The sequence below is a fragment of the Rhynchophorus ferrugineus genome, unplaced genomic scaffold (assembly GCF_030347505.1).
Source record: "Rhynchophorus ferrugineus isolate W39M unplaced genomic scaffold, kcgeb_rfMv2 rfM6, whole genome shotgun sequence".
NCBI classification, from domain to species: Eukaryota; Metazoa; Arthropoda; class Insecta; order Coleoptera; family Curculionidae; genus Rhynchophorus; species Rhynchophorus ferrugineus.
This window is the reverse complement of record NW_027472585.1, coordinates 37570920-37590763: the sequence shown is the minus strand read 5'-3', so window position 1 is coordinate 37590763 and position 19844 is coordinate 37570920. Positions and strand designations below refer to the sequence as shown.

Here is a 19844-nt window from a genome sequence, read left to right as displayed (position 1 = left end):
TGAGCATTTAGATTATTTTTCTGCTCTCTTCGTAACCTTAGCACAGATAATGAATAGTATACTTTTTCACCCAGTGACCATATGTACAACTTTCTTCTACGACGCTTACCAAACAATTTTGGAAAGTACTGGTAATACGCATCTTTACTGAGCATGTAACATCCACAAAATTAAAAAATACCTTGAATCAGCTTTGCAACACTGTTGATATGTTTGATATTGTTCGACATTTTAAGAAACTTGACGCATCTGCGAAAGCGATCTCAAAAATTAGAAAATTAATTTCCGAATATAAATCCGCAGCAACATATCTTTAGAGGATGAGAATAAAAGCAAATTCGTTTTCTGAAAATACCACTAATCTCTTACTATTTTTATACTTTATACAATTATATACTATACAAGTTCGTGTGGTTTGATTCGCTACAATATTTTGATTATCCGCGAGTTGTTCAATAGCCGTATTACTTTCATTTTGCTATAATTTAGCAACTTTATTTCATGTTTTAAGGCGAAATCTTGGATAACCATATGATTTCGAGATCGTCGTGCAGTTCTTCGTTGGTTACGTAGCGATAAGCATTGGTAATTACTTGGGGAACTTTATTTTGACAGCATTTATTCTGTAAATTAATTGATGACAATAAACTAAGTTCTTGATAGATACAGGCTAATATATATTCACAATAAAACTCAATGGATATAAAGACATGAAAGACCATAATGTTACATCTAAATAATTTCTCTACTTCAATGCGTCCGGTATAATTACATATTTTTTCGATACCCTGAATTTTTTTCTTAGAAAAAACATTCGTTATACCTGATATAGTTTTTAATATATTCTGGATCATGTACTAATTAGTTCCATCCGAGCAAACGATTATTTTCACATAACAATTATAATTATGACCAACGCATATAATATACATTAACCATTGTAATAATTATTACATAATCATTAACATCAAGTAAACACCTAATTGTTACTAAAATATACTATATACCTTACTTTTTTCTTCTCTTCTTTGATTTTTTGTCGATTTTTTTTAAATATGATAAACCAAATAAATTCTAGTATTATTCTCACCATTGCTTTTCGAAAGAGTGCCAGTGCATCCCAATGTACTCGCTAATCAGCTAAATATGCGACGTGATAGTGAAGTGCGTAGACTGAAATGTTTAACACCACCTGATCTGATTACTGGACATATATATATATGTCCAGTAATCAGATCTATATTATAAAACTAATATATAATAAAATATATATATACTTTAGAATAAGCTTTAGAATAAAACTAATTAATTCAGTTAATATTTTATACAGAAAATCGCTTCATGAAGTGATTTTCTGCATGCCATCTGTGGAATCACAAAGAGTAAAAAAAAAATTCATCAACGATGTTGACGTTAATTATTTTATTTGTTCCAGAAGAAACCTGGATATAGAATACTTCTCTGTAATAAATGATGTCCTACAAGAATTGTCTACTATGCTGAAGAAGACTGCCCTAAAGCTGACCTGGTCTATCCGAAACCTATCTCCACGTCTGGATCTAAGTCAATAATATAATTTTGAACTATCACCTTATTTTATTATTCAGAGTGAAGTCATCAATACGACGCTAAGTATGATAATGGATATTAAATTGCAACATTTTAATGACGCCCTGGTGAATGTTATTAAATGGTAGAAAGAAATATTATATAAATCAGATAAACTTTTAAATTAGCTCAAAAAATTCTAAATGTAGCTGTTTTATATAATTTTTCAACAGTATTTAATATAAAATTAATTATAATTCATAGAAATTGAAATGTTATAAAACGAATTGTTCAACAAAGTGGACAATGGCAACTGGATAATGTTGTGTCGAGAAAATAAAGTGTCTAAAAAAACCTTTTGTTATATTTCGAATAGTAGATATAGTATATTTTGATGGCAGGTCTGTATAGGCTTTGCTAGAGAGCCAGATTCACACAGTATGTAACAGCATTTATATTACTTATATATTTATAACAGATTCGATGGTATAAATTGGAAAATAAACTGTAAAAATTTTATTACTGTTATGTTGGGATTAAAACTAAATTTGTAATAATAATTTTATGCTTTTTACAATTTTGATCAATACAGTTTTAATCCTATTCTTTATTATTCAATATATTCTTTTGCAATTATTTAAGTAATACATTTTATTAGTATATATTATAATATAATTGAATATGTGACTTATAACTTTTTTATTGATTAATTATCATAAACATTTGTTTAAAATCCCCTACCTTACATTATCATAGATGCTTAATTATAAAAAAGTGTAATCACAAAATGTCAATTATCCTATCAGATTTGATATATTTCATCGTATAAATATTTAGTTGATTTCTTCTTTAAATGATAATTTACATGTGTAAAAAAGCTTTTTACATCCAATTTATTTAATTCTCATTTTTCGCCCACTTATTATTACACCCTATTGTAAAAAAAAATCTAGGGACTTAAATGTACTTAATTACAGTCTTCCATGCTACAATTTTTTCTATCCAGTAAATATTTTTACGATTATAAATGATACTAATATTACAAATACATATCAGATACCTCCACGAAAACTGTTTCTATATGTTCACAGCTGAACCTACATGTTCAAAATTTTTCGTGGGTATTAATGGATAAACTATGCCCTTAATATAATTATTGTCTGTCAAGAAATCCCATATCTAAACACACATTGATATTACGTGTGTGTAGAGTTTCTTTAATTGATAACACATTAAATTTATTCTATAACATAGTATAAAGTAATTAAAAGTTCCTATTTCTTATTGTGTTCTAGTTTATATTGTTTTTAAAAACTGCTTGGGTATTTGTTGCTTTCTGGTTCTTGACATTTAAACGACGTTAAGGTTTTTTAATCAATTCCTATTCCTAAGAAAAATATATATTCGTAACAAAACTACTGGATGTTGGCTATATACCGGACTGTATTCATTCCTATATTAGCATCAACACTAGATTTCACAATTATATCACACATAAAAAGTTAGTAAGTGAAATGAATGCTTTAAAAGACATGGACATAATAAATCGTCAGTAATAATTAATTTTAAAATTGATTATCTGTCGAAGCTGATGTTCACCGACTTTACACTTAGCATATCGTTCCGAGCATTATGTAAGAATAAAACTTTCTGAATAAAGCTGGAAAACTGAAAACTGGAATAATCTCCATTCACTTTCCAAATCAACCACCAAATCAACATAGTCTCGTGTATATAACAGCCGTGTCGTTTTATGATACGGTATCATATAGATTTTGAAACATTTTTGTCCATTGATATATATTTTCAGTAGATGACATTGACACTGACATTTTTTCATTTATATTTCAATAAACCTCCGAATTTCAGTGCTTTTTCATCTTCACTAATATGGGAGACGCAGAAAAAGGTAAAAAAATATTTCAGAGGTCGTGCGAGCAATGTCATACCACGGACAAAGGAGGAAGGCACAAGGTGGGACCTAATTTGAACGGTTTGTTTGGAAGGAAATCGGGAATGGCCCCCGGCTTCTCCTACACCGATGCAAACAAGAACAAGGGCGTGGTCTGGAGCGAGGAAACTCTGAACGTGTATTTGCAAGACCCCAAGAAGTACATTCCGGGTACCAAGATGGTCTTTGCGGGATTGAAGAAAGAAAACGAGCGTAAGGATGTGATAGCTTACTTGAAGAAGGCGACAGCTTAAAATGTAAATGGTGATATAAATATAATAGATTGTATGTCGAATTTGTCTTATTTCTAGTAGTTTTAAAGATGTTATTTTAACGCAAATTAAAATATATCATAATCTAAACATTTCGGTCAGTTTATAGCATTGTACCAATATTAATTCGTGCTATGAGAAATTTGTGTGTACTTATTACTCAGTGTGCATCTTTTGAGTATCTTTTGATTTTTAAAATAAAAAAAAGATTAAACCAGAAGTTTATATTTGTTTTCTATTTGTATTCTATTGTATATGATTGTAATAAGATATATTGAGTTCATTTTATGACTATCGTCTTGGACTGTTATAATAACTATAATTACTACAGTGTCTTATTGTTTCTAAGCTTTTAAAACGTTTCCAGACTTTGTTTCTTTTGTTCCGTAAATATCTTTTGTGTAATTGTACTGTATTGCAATACCCAATTGCAATAAAATTGATTTTAGATAATTTTTTGTATTTTACTTAACCTATCACTACTTTTACAGCTTTTATAATTTTAAGATCTTGTATCTTGATATCCAGTTTGCTATTGTTATTTTCTGCCCCTTATTCTGTTTTATTATTAATCAATTTGTCAGCTCTTCATTTGTATGGATTCGCATCGCAGTTTTGATTTTTGTTGTATATTAACTCTTTGTAAAGCTGCCCTAGGATTTAAGTTGACTTTAACGAAAATCCAAGTACTTCGTAAAAACCGTAATTCTTATTAAAGTAGTAGCTTTGTTATATTGAAATTTAAAACATACTTGTACTAAATATGAATGTCACAAAATTTGTTATGTTTTTGATTCGTACTGAATTCAAGTTCATTTTCGGTCATATCGATATTCATTATTAGAAACAGATAGATATTGGCAAGTTTCCTTCATACTTCCTGTAAAATTAAAATTAATCGATGATGGTTTTAAAAGTTTATTCATCATCATTTTTGATCTGTTTTGAATGTTGATATTCGGCTTTTCGGTAATTTTGTACCATGGAAGTGTTTACTTCACAGGTAATTTTAACTACTTCGATATTTTAGACATCTCTTGTTTATTCTTTTTGTAATAATGAGTTTCTAACTAAGACACGTTTAACATTTTCAATCAGTCTAAAATTCAAAAGTATATTTTGAAATATTTTTGCCACTTAATATCATCTAATTTCTATATGCAAATAATTTAAACCACTATATTGGTAAGGCGACTAAGGAAGAAGTTAGGCTTTCATGAAAGTTGACTGCCACACATTCAGGACATGAATGTTTGTTCTTGTTTTTATTGGAATCCTTACCTCATTTAGGCATTATGAATCCAGATACGTTCTGATATAATTTCTGTTAGATCCGCTAATTAGTCATCTAAATTTGAATTTGAAAACATCAATTAGGACACTTATTGTCCTTCAATTTATAATTTTAAATTGCTGTTCATATGAAAGGTTTCCTAATAACAAAGACAAATAAACCAAAATAAACTTTTATTTTGTTAATATTACTATTTTTTACAAAGAGAAAACACCCAAAATTACTATCACAATTAGAAAAAACCAAAAATGTATTTCCTTCTTTTGGATAAACTATTTACATGTAACTAATGCAACAATCTTACAATATAAAAGATATTCAATTATAGCTAACATGGGTATAAAGATTGTTTATTTACATTACCGTCGTATAATAGCAGCTAAAAAATATAATCATGAGTTACACTACAAGCACTACATAATTAATTCTACATAAAATAATAAACATTTAGTATTTGTTTCACTTTCTTGATTAAGTGATGTTGCGTTGGTACTTTGCGAATTAACAGGCGCACTCACAAGCACAACGCTTGACTCTCTTCTCTGGAACGAGAGGATTGGCAGATCTAACCACTCTGGACTTTGGTTCTTCGACTGAGACGGACCTTGGTTGGACATCTATATAAGAAAGAGATAATCGATTTTAACAATTATGCTTTTTCGTCATAATAATATATTACTCAGTGGAAGCTTTTTACAAGGGATTTTAGTGAATCAATGTTGTTATGTTCAAAACAATGATGTCAAAATTATGTATAACATGAAGATACCCCTTTAGAAGTCGTAAAATTTGTGAAGATATATTAGAAGGCAGTTTTTCGACTGGAATATTTTTTAGCATTTTTTAAAAACAATGAAACATGTGGTAAGAGCAAGAGTGAGAACTTTAATTATTTGTTTTATTGAATGAAACTTACAATGGGGACGGGTGTTTTCAGACTCAGGAGATGATTCTTGCTCTTGCATCATATTTACAGGTATGTTTACAGGCAATCTCCTCATGTAAGCCTCCCGACTAGGCATTTCTTGGACCTGTTGTTTTTGCTCTTGGCTTGGTTGTGGCATACTTTCTTGAGATGCGCTGGATTCATCAGAGGAATCTTCTTCGGAAGAGTCGGGTTCGGACACAGCAACGATGACACGTTCGTTGTTGGGTAACCTAGATAAAGACACTGTAGTTTTGTTCATTTTTTACCCCGGAGATTATTCTACCTGTTAAGGTGTGTTAAGACTTCTTCTGGAATTGGTATCATTGGCCTGGGTACCATTCTTTCAGGTAGATTAGCTGGTTGTGGTGGCTGGAATTGGCGTTCCCTGGATTCCTGCATTTGTTGTTCCTGTTCCTGGGCTCTACGGATGTCCATGATTTTTTGAGCGATGATTTGCTGTATGATGTGTTGGATGACAGGGTTGGGAGAGACTTCATTGTCTTGCTCTGGTTGCTGTTGTGGTTGTGGTGGCTGGGGTTGTGGTTGAGGTTGAGGTTGTTGTGGTTCAAAACGAATGTGGAGCTAATAAATCATAACGAATGAACAACAATGATTATATTGTTAAAAAAATCCTTACCTGTTGTGGCATCATCATCATTGGTCTTTGAGATTGCTCCATCTCTTGAGCTCTTTGGTATTCATTGTTTTGTCTAGCGGCTTCCTGGTTTTGTCTGAAAGCGATGATCTGTTCGATGGTTGGTCTCTCGGGTTCCATAGCTGGCCTCATTTCGACAGGTGGTCTGAATGGCATTCTCATGATTTCTGGCCTCATTTGCTCCATAGGAGGTCTCATTGGTTGCATGGCTTGTCTAACTGGTGGCATGGGTGGTCTCATTGTTTCCATGGGATGCAGTTGGCGGATTTGAATTTGAGGTTGTCCTTGGGATTGCTGTAACAACATAAAGGAAATAAAAAACGATACAAGTTATATATTTTCAAGTCAAATACCATTGGAATGGGCATGGGGGCCATCCTTTGGGGCATATGAGTTTGGAAGTTGGTTGGTGGAATTGGAATCATCACTGGTTGGATCATGATGGTTTCTTGGTCATCGTCATCATCGTCATCTTCTTCAACTTGAGGTTTCTCAGTTTGTGGTGGCTGGGCACTGTTAAAATAGTTTTGTAATAGGTATATTATGTAACCAGATATTTTTAAATAATACTTAGGTAGATGCTTGACCTATATAATAATCCACTTGAATTTAAAATGTCAAATATTGGTTTTGTTAACCTTTGCATTTAAAATATCTTTAATAAATAAACAACCACGAAGGACAGTCTAATTATTAGTAAAAGGTTCACAAACGTAACATTTTCAGTCCCTTCCTTTGCGATAAATAAATGGAAATCGAGCAGGCATCCGTGAAATCATTTAGTTTACATTCACCGATCGGATATAAACTGGTTCTATCATCGTGCATATTTGCCATTTACTTAACTATCGAAATATTTACCTTTGCATATGGCCGCTTTCGCATATTATGACCATCCTTTCGCCGGTCAGCCTTTCGAATCTGGGATCTGTGGTGAGGTTTACACCGAAGGGTAATCTGAGGGTTTTGGGTTGATGATCGACTACTTCTTCGGCGCGCTTCTTCTCAACAATACAGTTCATCTTTGATCTAGAATAATAAGTTGAATAATGTAACATAAAACATGAAATATATGAAATACTATTGTTAACATTATTAAATTATATACTAGATATCGTTTATATAGATTTGAAATGCGTTTTAAAATATACTACTTCTTACTGATTTATTTACGTCTTATTTGAATTCATAGATTTCATCCCTCAAGCGATAATACATGATAGGACTAAATCTGGCGAATAGGGTGGATAGTATAACAATTGGTCATTATTTGTTTCTGTATCCCATGAATTTCCTTCGAACATTATTGATCATGGCTAATCTAGGTTACACCTGACTTTGGTGTTTTTGATCAGTCTGGATCTTTTCGGCCAATGTGTACTCTGCTAATATTTATTTTGAGCTAAAATATTAAGATTAAACCATTCCTCAGTTTAATCTATTCAAGGTTATGGTACTAGTGTTGTTCGTCTCACATTTTATTCAGATTAAGACTTTTCATTATTTTTTAAGTCAAATTCGAATGAGATGGAGAAGCAATATTGCTATTTAATATTTTTGTTCATCAGCATAGCGATTCAGATACAATGGTCAATCAAATTTTTACAAATACTATATACAACATAAGAGATGAGCTAGAAAAGAATATCCCTGTAGGCATTAGCTTATTTCTAGGATATATGCGCACTGGTGTACTTTCCTTTGGTGAATAGTAAAACTGAACTAAAACAAGTAACAAGAGGTAGAGTTTAAGAATATTGTGTATATAATATACTCAATTCACAGAAATCTCGAAAGACATGACCAAACCATTGCAATATGCATCTCTGAATTTGTTTCTCAACAGTGTTCTGATTGTCGCATATGAAACGAATGCCTTCATTTCAAATACAATTTCGGAGCAGAACGTGTAGAATTTGCTTGAAGTATAGCATTTAATTACAGCAGACTGTAATTAGTGTCTGCAGTGTCGGAGCCATACAGAAGGACTGACAAAATAAGTGCTCGAAAAATGCGAATTTTAGTCCTAATTGTAACACTTCTCGTTCACAAGCACCATGTTAGAGCAAAAACTTCTATTGCTTGGTCGATATGATATATTACTCAGCGGTAGATGGTTTCTTAATCGAACATATGATAATAGCGTACCTTTGATTTTGTGCTATCAAAGTTCCAGCCAAATCATCGAAGTCCAATTGCAAAGGCAATTTCAGATGTATCTTGGGTTCTTCTTCAGATTCGCTGCTTGATGACGATTCGGAATCACTGCTGCTATCTGAATTATCGATACTGTTATCGTCGATATCTTTAGTATTGGTGGCTGCTTCCTTTTGCAAAGAATCGGCTTGACGTTTAGCTGATACAGGCTCTTTTTCCTGAAACAATATTTACGCAGTTAATATCAAGCACTCGTTATAATAATTACTTTAGTTATTTATGTTTAATAGTGTTCTATATAATGAGTTCCAAATTGCAGTTTTAAACAAAAAAAGGTATTATTCATCCATATTAACTTTTGTAATAGTTGTTGTTATTAGCGTTAATTAATGTTTTAATGTTGCTAGCAGTTTGAGTCAATGTGTCTACGATCATTACTATTCGATATATGTTTTGTCATAAACGTTACATATTGCTATGATTATAAAATATTTAAGTTTATTCGTAAATTATTTTTAGTACTAATACTGTTATCTAACGCATCATTCAACACGTCTTTAAGGTGGTTTTAGTAAAAAGAAACAATTGTTAATTTTTAAACAATACGTTTTTCATGGTCAAATACTTCTGAAGCCAAACTCTGAGTTCAAGTGAAGGTTAACGAGACTCAGTTCCGGGTAAATAATTTATTATTTATTGATTTCATTAATAGATGTTAGTTATGTACACCTCAACTAACTGCTAGTTTAAACTGAATTAGATTCTTCTAGAAAACATAAAAAATCAATATGTAACAATAAGTTTCTAGAAAAGAAGTTCTCTTCGTCAGGATAGAGAACTTATTAGCTGAAAAATTGTAAAAATATGTTTTAAAAATAACAATAAATAAATTATGTGCTTTAAAATTGAAAAAATAAGTAATTTGTTCAAAATTCGTTAACAGACAACACCTGGGTGTAGATTGTAATTTTTTTTAAGACAGATTTTTAATATAGCACCTTTTTTTTCAAAAATACTTTTAGAATATTGTGATTTAACTTATAAAAGAACTGTTTAATAAACAGTCTAATTTAGAGTACTTTTTCTCTGGTTGTGGCTGTAATATTTGCAATTTTTTTGGTTTCTAAACAATAAAATAAAAGATAAACGATAAAAAAATGTTGTATGCCCAGAGCCTATATTATTGTTTTTTTTTTATTTGTTTACCATATAACAGATTAATTTACAGTGTTAAAAACTGAATTAGCAATAACCTTTAATAAACATCTTGATTACATATGAACATATTTATTTGGAGTACGATTATTTAAAGAAAAGTTGAGAAATTTCTAATGGTAATTAAAATTAGATTAAAATTATCGAAAATATGTTGATGGTTCTAATAAAATTAATTTTGTTTAAAAATAGAGTTTTAACAGCTTCAATGTAGGTGACTCTTGAAGCTTGAAGTAGGTGATTAATTTAATTGATTTTTTAACTATAAAAAACAAATAAATTTCATAGTTTTCATTCAGCGCTCGTTTATCATTAAGTAGTATAAGTATGGCAGAAGCAGGAAATGCAAATAACCGCAATATTTAAAGTGAAACGATTTATTGCATCAAACAATTTAGAAATCGAGCGAAAAAATGTTACCCATAGTTGTCACCAGCATTTGCGAAATTAAATATTATATATTATATATATTTTGTCCTGTAAAATGAGTCTTATTGGATCCTATTGGACTTTGACAATTTTTGACATGTTTTACCTTCTACAGGAATTAATTTCAGTTTCCTATAAACGGTTATTCCAAATCGGGTTTCTTTTTTAAAAACTCTGAGCAAAGTGGTGGCCAAAACGTAGTCACGCAAGACCGTGGGTTTGATTCTCACACCAATCATAAAATTACAACTGATATCGTTGTAATTTTAACTGAATCATGTCATTGGAGTCGTTAAGTATAACTCTGCGCGTTATGTCAGTTATAAAACCTCCTATTAAACATACTTATTTGTTAAAAGAAGAAAAATACTAGGATAATTTTCAAACAAATTATATTCTTGAAATGGAAGAATTAACAATAGTTATTTCTTAGAATAATATAATGACTGCTGTGATAGCTGATACATTAACATATTTTAATGCTTAATTTATACAGAAAATTGTCATGAGAAGAGTAAAATAAAAACTCGAATAATTTAACGAAGTAATTATAAGATATGTCAAGAATCAAGGAGTGGTAATCCAGACAAACGCACATAAGCAGAGTCATAATATCGAAGGAATTATTCAGTGATAATACTGATATTTAATAATATTACAACTATATATTATTCTGGGATAATATAGAATGAAAGTTAATAAAAGTAAAAAAAAACTATACTTATGCCAAGAGTAGAAGAAAATTAATATAAAAGTGGATAATGGAATAATATAAGAATGGTAAATGGTTTAAATATTTAGGAATATGTGTTTTATAAATAATTGTAAGCTATCATTAAAAAACAAAAAAAAGACGATAAGGTTCAAAGATGCACCCGAAGGTTTTCGAATATGTTGTCTGATGTGTTAGATGATTGTCTATATCCTGAATATTTTTCACATTTAAAAGGACTTTATTAAGAGGGAAACATATTTTCCATCATTTTCTATAACTTTTTCCCACCTTTCTAGCAACTTGCTGCATGCTGGGGCTTCCCATTCCAGCTGTAACAGTCTATCTTCACAACACTTGTGTGCACACACGCAAGGGGTGGCCGACTATTATCATGCAAGAGGATGACTTTGTCAATCGCTATTGTTGGACTTTTTGCAATAATATATCGTTTAATTTATTCAATTGATGTTGTGCCTTGACGATTCAACCACATGCACAGCAAGACATAATGTTTTGTAGGACATATTGTCTTCATTAAGCGCTTTTTGATATGATTTTTTGATTAAGATATTCATTGTCTTGAGGTATTTTTGGTCTTCAAAATTATTCATTGTCATTGATATTAAAATTGCCACTTTTAAATCGTTGAAATTAAAAACAATAATTGGAATAATTGTTATTTTTGTAGAGAAATATCAAAACCACTGGTTGTTCACCATGTTATGGTATGGTACATTAATAATTCGAATTTTTACCAATGGATATATCCAATAAAAATACATACAATTATCTAATATAAAACATATTAGAATAATATGGAAAAGTAAGATAATATGAAGAGGTAAAAGATTGGATATAATACTGAACTAATGGCCATGCCTGCATATGTAAAATAAAAAATGAGATAATTATATAATTTGAGATGGCATTGAGAACAAGTGATTATAACTGTGAGCAATCAATGAGACAGTCTATTACTGGATCTTAATTAAGCAGTATAATCGCATCTCTACTATAAACCTTCTTGGTTTTTGCCTGAACAAAAATTTCCCGTACTTCAAGACTTAATTATAGAAATTAAATATTGTTGCCAATTGTCTGTTGTTTCAGAGGGACAATAAATAAAATATTAGTTGGAATGCTGATGATTTCGAACTGTTACAGCAAAACGTTTTCACGACTGAAGAGGCAAGCCGAGGTGAAAGCGAGAGAGGTCTTTGCTCTGTAACTGGAAATCAGGTCAGATATTGCTAACAGCTGATGGCCTAAGGATAGGCGTTATGGCCGAAACGTCTATGCAGGCGTTGCGGTTGCAAAAGCTGCAGGATGGCACCACGTTGCATACGTCAACGCTGCGAGAGAGAAGAGCCTGCCTGCTCTCGAATAACATACATTACCGATGCAAAGTCGTGCTTCCATCGGCCGTGTAGGATTATTTTTAATTTAGAATGGAAGATGTATCGACAACGTACGTATATTAAAATGCATTCAACGTAACCATCATCAAGTATGACGAACATTTTAATCCCGCAAAAAAATCAGTGGGAAAAAAGCAGGAAATGTCTTTCGCTAATTCACGATTCGCATGGTTGTTATTGTTCAGTAAATATTCGGAATTGTGTCGATTAACAGGATTTTTGCTAAAAATAAATATGTAGGGTGCGACCAATAAGCGAAGAGAGTTTATAGTCGTCGTAAAAATACCATATACTCGGTTGTATGTTAAACTCGAAACATTTTACTTTCATTTTTATCCAGTAGTATAGCGCAAAATGCGAACTGTGGTATAAATGCTATTAATTCTGACCTAATTAATAGTGGAAACTGAAATATAGATCAAGATACACTATATATGCGATTTTAATACATTTATTACTTCATAATTACAAAATAATTATTCTATTACATTATATAAAATATAAGCTCATAATAGGACACGAACAAAACAAGAAACATATGTTTTACAATCTATTTCAGGCGTTTTCACAAACATTTCGAAGTATTATAATATCATCAAAATGCATAAGATACGTCATACATTTTTTTATTACATCCTACATTCGATATACTTAGTACAATCTTAATTTACAAAATAATTTATTGCTATTGTTCTATTGTACTTGCATACAACTACATCAGTATGCATATTCCAAACTGAAAATAAATTAAACTACTTGAGATAAAATTAGGAGTAATATTTATAACAGGTCAATTGAAAAGTTCCCAACCTGACATATTGATGGCGCTACTAGAATTAAGTGCATATGTTCTTTAGTTAGCCCTAAACCTCAAAAGATGCGTGTAAAACTTGACAGCTGTCGGATTATTAGTTTGTGAATTATAGCACTTTGAGTGAAGCAACTTTTGATATGGTGAAAAAAGTGTATAAAAAGGAAATTCGCGTATTGATAACACACCAGGACCATCAACAGCGACTATTACACAGCGTTATTGGACCATTTGAAGGACAAAATCGCCAAAAAACGGCCGCATTTGAAGAAAAAGAAAGTGCTGCTTCACCAACACAATGCACCGTGTCACATGTCAATGAAAATCCATGAAATGGGCTTCGAATTACTTCCTCATCCACCGGATTCTCCAGATCTGGCCCCCAGCGACTATTTCCGATTCTTAGATCTCAAAAGAATGCTCGCTGGAAGATATTTTCGACGAATGAAAAGGTGATCGTCGAAACTGAGACCTATTTTGAAGGACAAATCGTACTACAAAAATGGCATCGAAAAGTTGGAGGGTCGCTAAAATCAGTGTATCATTCTTGAGGAGAATTATGTTGAATAAAAAAACTAACTTTTCCAAAAAAATTTGTTTTAGTATGGTAGACTGCGGACTTTTCAATTGACCTGTTATGCTATACAAATTTGTATAGTTTGGTTCGCTTCAATCTCCTTTAATGTGTTGTACGTTATCCAGTAGCTGTATTGCTTCCACGTTGATGTGGTTTTGTAACCTTATTTTATGATTTAGAGCAAAATATTGGATATCTTCGGACTAACCCGTACAGTTTCTTGATTTGCTCTACTTTTTGGATTACGTGATGTTACCATATATCAGATGCATGTTTTTCTACATCATACGTTATACATTTCAATTTTTTAAATAATTACTTGATATTCTGGTGTTATTTACACACCACACTGTAACAGATATAAAGCTTTTCATCACGCCTTTATTATGGATAGATTACGTGGATGTGGAATATGTTTTGATTTGTTTATTAATATTTTAGTGTCATAAAAGAAAACGATTATTTTAGGTTCAAAATGAAAGTAAATTTCTATAAAGACTGATTAAACTTTCAAAAAATAATAAAATTTTGTAATTTTTAATCGAAATTTGACTAGTTACGATTGAAGCAATTGCAAAGCTAGTTTAAAATAAAAGGAAAGATAAATGTATTATAAAAAAATAAGATTAGAATATTATTACTCTTTGTTTTATTTACTTAATGTTTACATAACGCTCCAATTATTAATTTTACTTTTAATCTTTAATACCGAATGATTCTTACCGAAGAATACTTATTATCCATATGAATTCAGTAGATTTTTAATAATATACAGTGATTACCAAAAACATATTTAAAAATATAATTGAAACAATAGTAATGTAATACTGGTCATTATAATTTTGAATTTTCAGTTGGATAAAAAGTATCTACAAATTATAAAAAATCATAAGAATTTTTTTCTGTCATTATACACACGAATTACTTTTTAAAATTAAATTAAAATGTAACATTTTTAACCTACATACAATGTTTCTGATACAGATATTGACACAACTGAAAGCTGTATTTTATTTTATTTTAGCAAAAGTAGTAACCATTCTTATTTTTGTACCAAATATATTTTTATTTATCTTCATTAATAGCTGAATAAAATCCTGACAATGCCAGTTGGATCTTATAAATTGGCTATTTTCTTTCAATACTCAAATTCATCAATTGTAATTAATGGTGGTGTCTTAGAAAGACAAAGTACTTCCTTATTAACTAACTAAAATTACTACTACTGAAACATCAAAGTAACGAACTGTTGTTATAAAACACATTTAGACTGTAAATGGCTTGGTGCCCCATAATTCAACAAAACGAAACATAATAGAAAGTGATGGCTAATGAATCTTTTGATACGAGTACAGTTGCCAATACTACTACAACGAGGCGAAAATTAATTTGTATTAGATACTATTGGAAAAAAGATAATTTACAAATAAATATATTATATAGCCAAAAAAGACTTAATACAGTAATTGCTTCCTTGCTCCTTAAATTACCAAGATTATCTAATATAATAGAAAGTTTCTTGTTAATTTATTACAATATATTATTTAATGCTAATGAAAGAATACAAATAAATGATGATAATTACAGAATTTTTTTGGGATATCAATCTTAATAATCAACAACATTCAACAAAGTAATAAAATAAGAAGGCTTTTTATCTACTGATTCACCTTTCAACAATTATACGAGTAACTTCTTTAGGATGTTTGATATTTTTTGTAACAGTTATGTTATTTTGAAACAACTACTATTTGAAAATAAACATTATTATTCTCCATATATTAATACATAACTACAACATTTTTTAGGCCAATTATTTGTTTTAGTGGCATTTTTTCCTACGTAGCTTATGCTATTTTGTCTTTATTCTGATAATATTAAAAGTGTGGTACAAATTTGTTATCTTTTGAAATATTATATGAAAGATTTTACTATTATTTCAACTTACATTTTATAACTAACATCAGCTAAGTTTCAACAATTTAAGCAAGATACTATCCTTGACATAGCGGATTCACCAACCAAACTAAATGAATGTATAATGAAATCCATTTGGTCATTAATTAAAAAGTATCTCTTATATAATTTAATTAAACAAAAACGTGCATCTGTGTTTCAATGAAATTCACTTCCTTTGTTTTTCTCGTCCTCTTCGCATCAGTGGATTCGGATTCATTTCTCATAGGATAATTATAGTCGAGCTCAAGGATAGAAACCTATCTTATCGCAATTCGAAGACCTCAAAGCCCATGTTTTTATTCATTTCCAACAAGGTTATTCCGTAAGATGTAAATTTTTTACTGATCTAATTTTTCCATTAACATTCTAGAGACATGACAATCGTTTTGATACCATCAATCTCTCGCATACCATCATTGATCTAACCTGAATATTTTCAATTCCTAGACAATTTTTTTTATTAAACCTTACATTAGATATGTTTAGTACAATGTTAATTATAAAATTAATCTATTACTATTGTTCTGTTGTACTTGCATCCATACACAAGCAAGACGAGTACCGCATAAATACACTAACATGTATTTCCCAAAATAAAATTAAATTAGACTATTTAAGCTAAATATAAGAGTAAACAGTTAGTTATACACAATATAAGTTCATGTGCTTTCTTTCGCTTCAGACTTCTGATTTCCCGTGTGTTGTCCAGAATATATATTGCTGCCAAGTTGCTGTGATTCAATAATCTTATTTGATGGTTTAGGGCAAAATTTCAGACAACTTCGTAAATACACTTGATTTCGAAGTCATGGTTCTTCGTTGATTGTGTAGCGATAAAGCAATTAATCGAAGAATTTTGTATTACTGGTATGTTTGATGATTTAGTGCAACCCATTTGTTTGAATCCCATAGGTCCAAATAGTCTTTACAATTGACTGATAAACCTATCTCTTTGCTTTTAGGTCAAGTTAAGAGTATATTTCAACTAACTGGTACAGTTCTTTGATTTTGAGTCTGATCTGCTCTGCTTTTTATCCAACGTCATGTTATTCTAAGATAATGATAACAATGTCTCTTTGTCATAAGCCAATTAATATTTATTAAAGATAATTAATAGATAGATAATAATTAATAGATGAGATAATAATTAAAATTAAATAAGAAAATATATATTACCTGCTGAGAAGAATCTTTCAATTGTGTTCATTTGAAGTAAAATATAATTATCAGATATATATTCCACGACTATGAAATTATACTAACAAAAATAATTATAATTAGTTATTTATTCTATATTCTCATAGAGTAGATAAGCAACGACTGAGAAAAATATTAACTAATTGCACGACTGTCATTTAAATCATTAAAAGATGACTAAGAACCTTAACACTGATATTTAACATCAATATCAATAGAAATCTTGTTTAAATTCGAAATTTTAATGATGTGATCAACAAGTTCTGAAGAAATGACAGAAAAAAAACCGTAAAACTGGTAGCACCTATTGCTAATAAAATACCGCTGCTGACCTAGAATGGATTCGTAGTCGTCACTGTTTTATGTTTTCAATCACATTCACTTAGATGCAGTGTATCCGTGGACGAGATAAAAAATGATTCGGTCATGCGTAGGTTTGCTTCGATTTATATATTTTCCTTTCTCTTACGTTCATGTTATTATTGTGGATACTAAAATACGTATTCCCAGATGTTTAAATAATCCACGGATATCTGCTTTAAAGTACTTTATTATTCAGCATCTGTTATTTTTATTAATTTGAATAAGATACTCTTAGTTTCATTTAATTATTCGCATTTATAAGTACTTTTTTCATCATTTATAATATGCTTTCGCGAAAAGAGATAAGAACTGAGATGTTGAAAAAGCTGGAAGCTAGGAACTAAGATAAATTGGATGGCAATATACATAAATAAGAGTTTGTTTGTATTTAATATGTTTATCATTCCATGTTCTTTTAGTAACAATTCTGTTTATTTAAGCTTTTTTTTTAAGTGTTCCGACCTATCTATTGTTATTATTGCATCAGCTGCAAAAAGCTCTTACCGATATTTAAATTTTTCCATACTTTCATACCGTATATGTAGTTCTGTTTGTCTATTTGACGTTTCTTTATTATTTCACATATTAACACGATATTACAAATACGTGTTTTATCTGTGAGAACTTTGATAAATCTCATAAGCGTAATTTTAACTACTTTGTTATTAAGAGGTCACACATTAAAACAAATTTTTTTGCAAAATTAGTTTTTTTTATTCAACATAATTACGATACCATTTTTGTAGTACGATTTGTCCTTTGCTTCAAAATAGGCCTCAGTTTCGTCGATCATCTCCTCATTCGAGGAAAATTTCTTCCCCGCGAGCATTCTTTTGAGATCTGAGAACAGGAAATGGTCGCTGCGGGCCAAATCTAGAGAATACGGTGGATGAGAAAGCAATTCGAAGCTCAATTTATGGGTTTTTGACACGGTGCATTGCCTTGGTGAAGAAGCACTTTGTTTTTCTTTAAATGCGGCCGTTTTTCGGCGGTTTTGTCCTTCAAACGGTCCAATAACGCTATGGAATAGTCGCTGTTGATGGTCCTTCCTTTTTCAAGATGGTGGTTCATCGTGTGCAGTCCACTCGGATGACTATCGATCGGACTTCGGAGTGAAATGATGGAGCCATGTTTCATCCATTGTTATATATCGACGCAAAAACTCGGGTTTATTACACTTGATCATTTTCAAACATTGCTCCGAATCATCGTCGTTATTTTTGGTCAAAAGTGAGCTCGCGCAGCACATACTTTGCACAGAGCTTTCTCATACCCAAATATTCGTGAATTATATGATGTACACGTTCATTTCATATATTCAGAGTATCTGCTATTTCATTCAGTTTCAATTTACGCGGTCATTAAAAATCATTTTGTGGATTTTTTAAATGTTTTCGTTGGTAACAACCTCTTTTGGGCGTCCACTGCGTACACCTTGATAGTTGACTTTCCTAGGGTAGTGTCAGGAAACTTGGTATCAAGCCAAGTTTTTGTTTCAGCCGTATTTTTCCCTTCAAAAAACAACATTTTATCAACAAGCGAAATTCCTTTTTATCCATTTTTTTCACAGTCACAAAAGTTGCTTCACTCAAAATGCTATAATTCACAAACTAATGATTCGACAGCTGTCAAATTTATACACGCATCTTTTGAGGGTTGGGACTAACTCAAAAACCTATGGATTTAATTCTAGTAGCGTCATGTATGTGTCTTGTGTCTTCTTGATTCTTGACACTGCATTGTAAAGCGAAATTACATTTACTGTTAATTTTAGGAAGATTATTATGAATTTTACAAGAAACAGTTGGAAAAAAGTCAACGACATCAAGTAAAAGGAAAAGGCAATAATAATATTCAAATCAGCGACTTTCTTTTCGAAATTATCTCATTTCTAAACCGTTGAATGACTAAACGATCGCTTTTGTTGTCGTAGAACAGGTTTGCTCTCATGTTTATTTGAAGTAAACACCTTAATATATCATCGTTACTGACGAGTGTGGTTACAGGTTGATTACTTTTTAATTTTCTGTAATTACTCCGATGATAACATCTTCAGTGTTCCATTGTTGAAGGCTGTTAACTGATCGATGCGTTAAAAGTGATTAAAATAAAGACGATATCCTTCACTGGTTATTTCAAAGTTACTTTGAAATAGGTTTTATCGATTTTTACAACCGAACGATAAATGCCAGGTCGCGATTCCGTTACATCGACCGGAGAATTATGAGCGCTCTGTGCATTTTCGCCTTGTTATTTATGGTAATTGCGGATCTGTGTATTAAAAGATATTTATGGAATATTTTACGATGTACGTTTTCATTGTAACTAGTTTTCAGTGCACCTAAAAATAGTTGT

General features: G+C 30.8%; 2 protein-coding genes across 2 annotated transcripts in view; one reads left to right on the top strand and one right to left on the bottom strand.

The window, feature by feature from the left end:
- The first annotated feature begins 3373 nt into the window (after positions 1-3373).
- Positions 3374-3794, top strand: LOC143199196 (cytochrome c-like). Its single transcript, XM_076409019.1, has one exon. The coding sequence runs from the start codon at positions 3439-3441 to the stop codon at positions 3751-3753; it is 315 nt and encodes a 104-aa protein (XP_076265134.1). The 5' UTR covers positions 3374-3438; the 3' UTR covers positions 3754-3794.
- Positions 3795-5221: 1427 nt separating this feature from the next.
- Msr-110 (DUF3736 domain-containing protein Msr-110) overlaps positions 5222-19844 on the bottom strand; it is a 63260-nt gene continuing 48637 nt past the window's right edge. Inside the window, exons 3-9 of the mRNA XM_076408833.1 lie at positions 8797-9023; positions 7510-7677; positions 7002-7161; positions 6631-6942; positions 6277-6575; positions 5982-6223; positions 5222-5682 (exon numbers count right to left, since the gene is read on the bottom strand). Of these exons, the coding sequence (XP_076264948.1) occupies positions 5567-5682; positions 5982-6223; positions 6277-6575; positions 6631-6942; positions 7002-7161; positions 7510-7677; positions 8797-9023 (1524 nt within the window). The 3' untranslated portion in view covers positions 5222-5566. The remainder of the gene's footprint in view (positions 5683-5981; positions 6224-6276; positions 6576-6630; positions 6943-7001; positions 7162-7509; positions 7678-8796; positions 9024-19844) is intronic.

What these genes read in the sequence shown, in the direction of transcription:
- LOC143199196 (XM_076409019.1), top strand. Translation starts at nt 3,439, where the DNA reads ATGGGAGACGCAGAAAAAGGTAAAAAAATATTTCAGAGGTCGTGCGAG.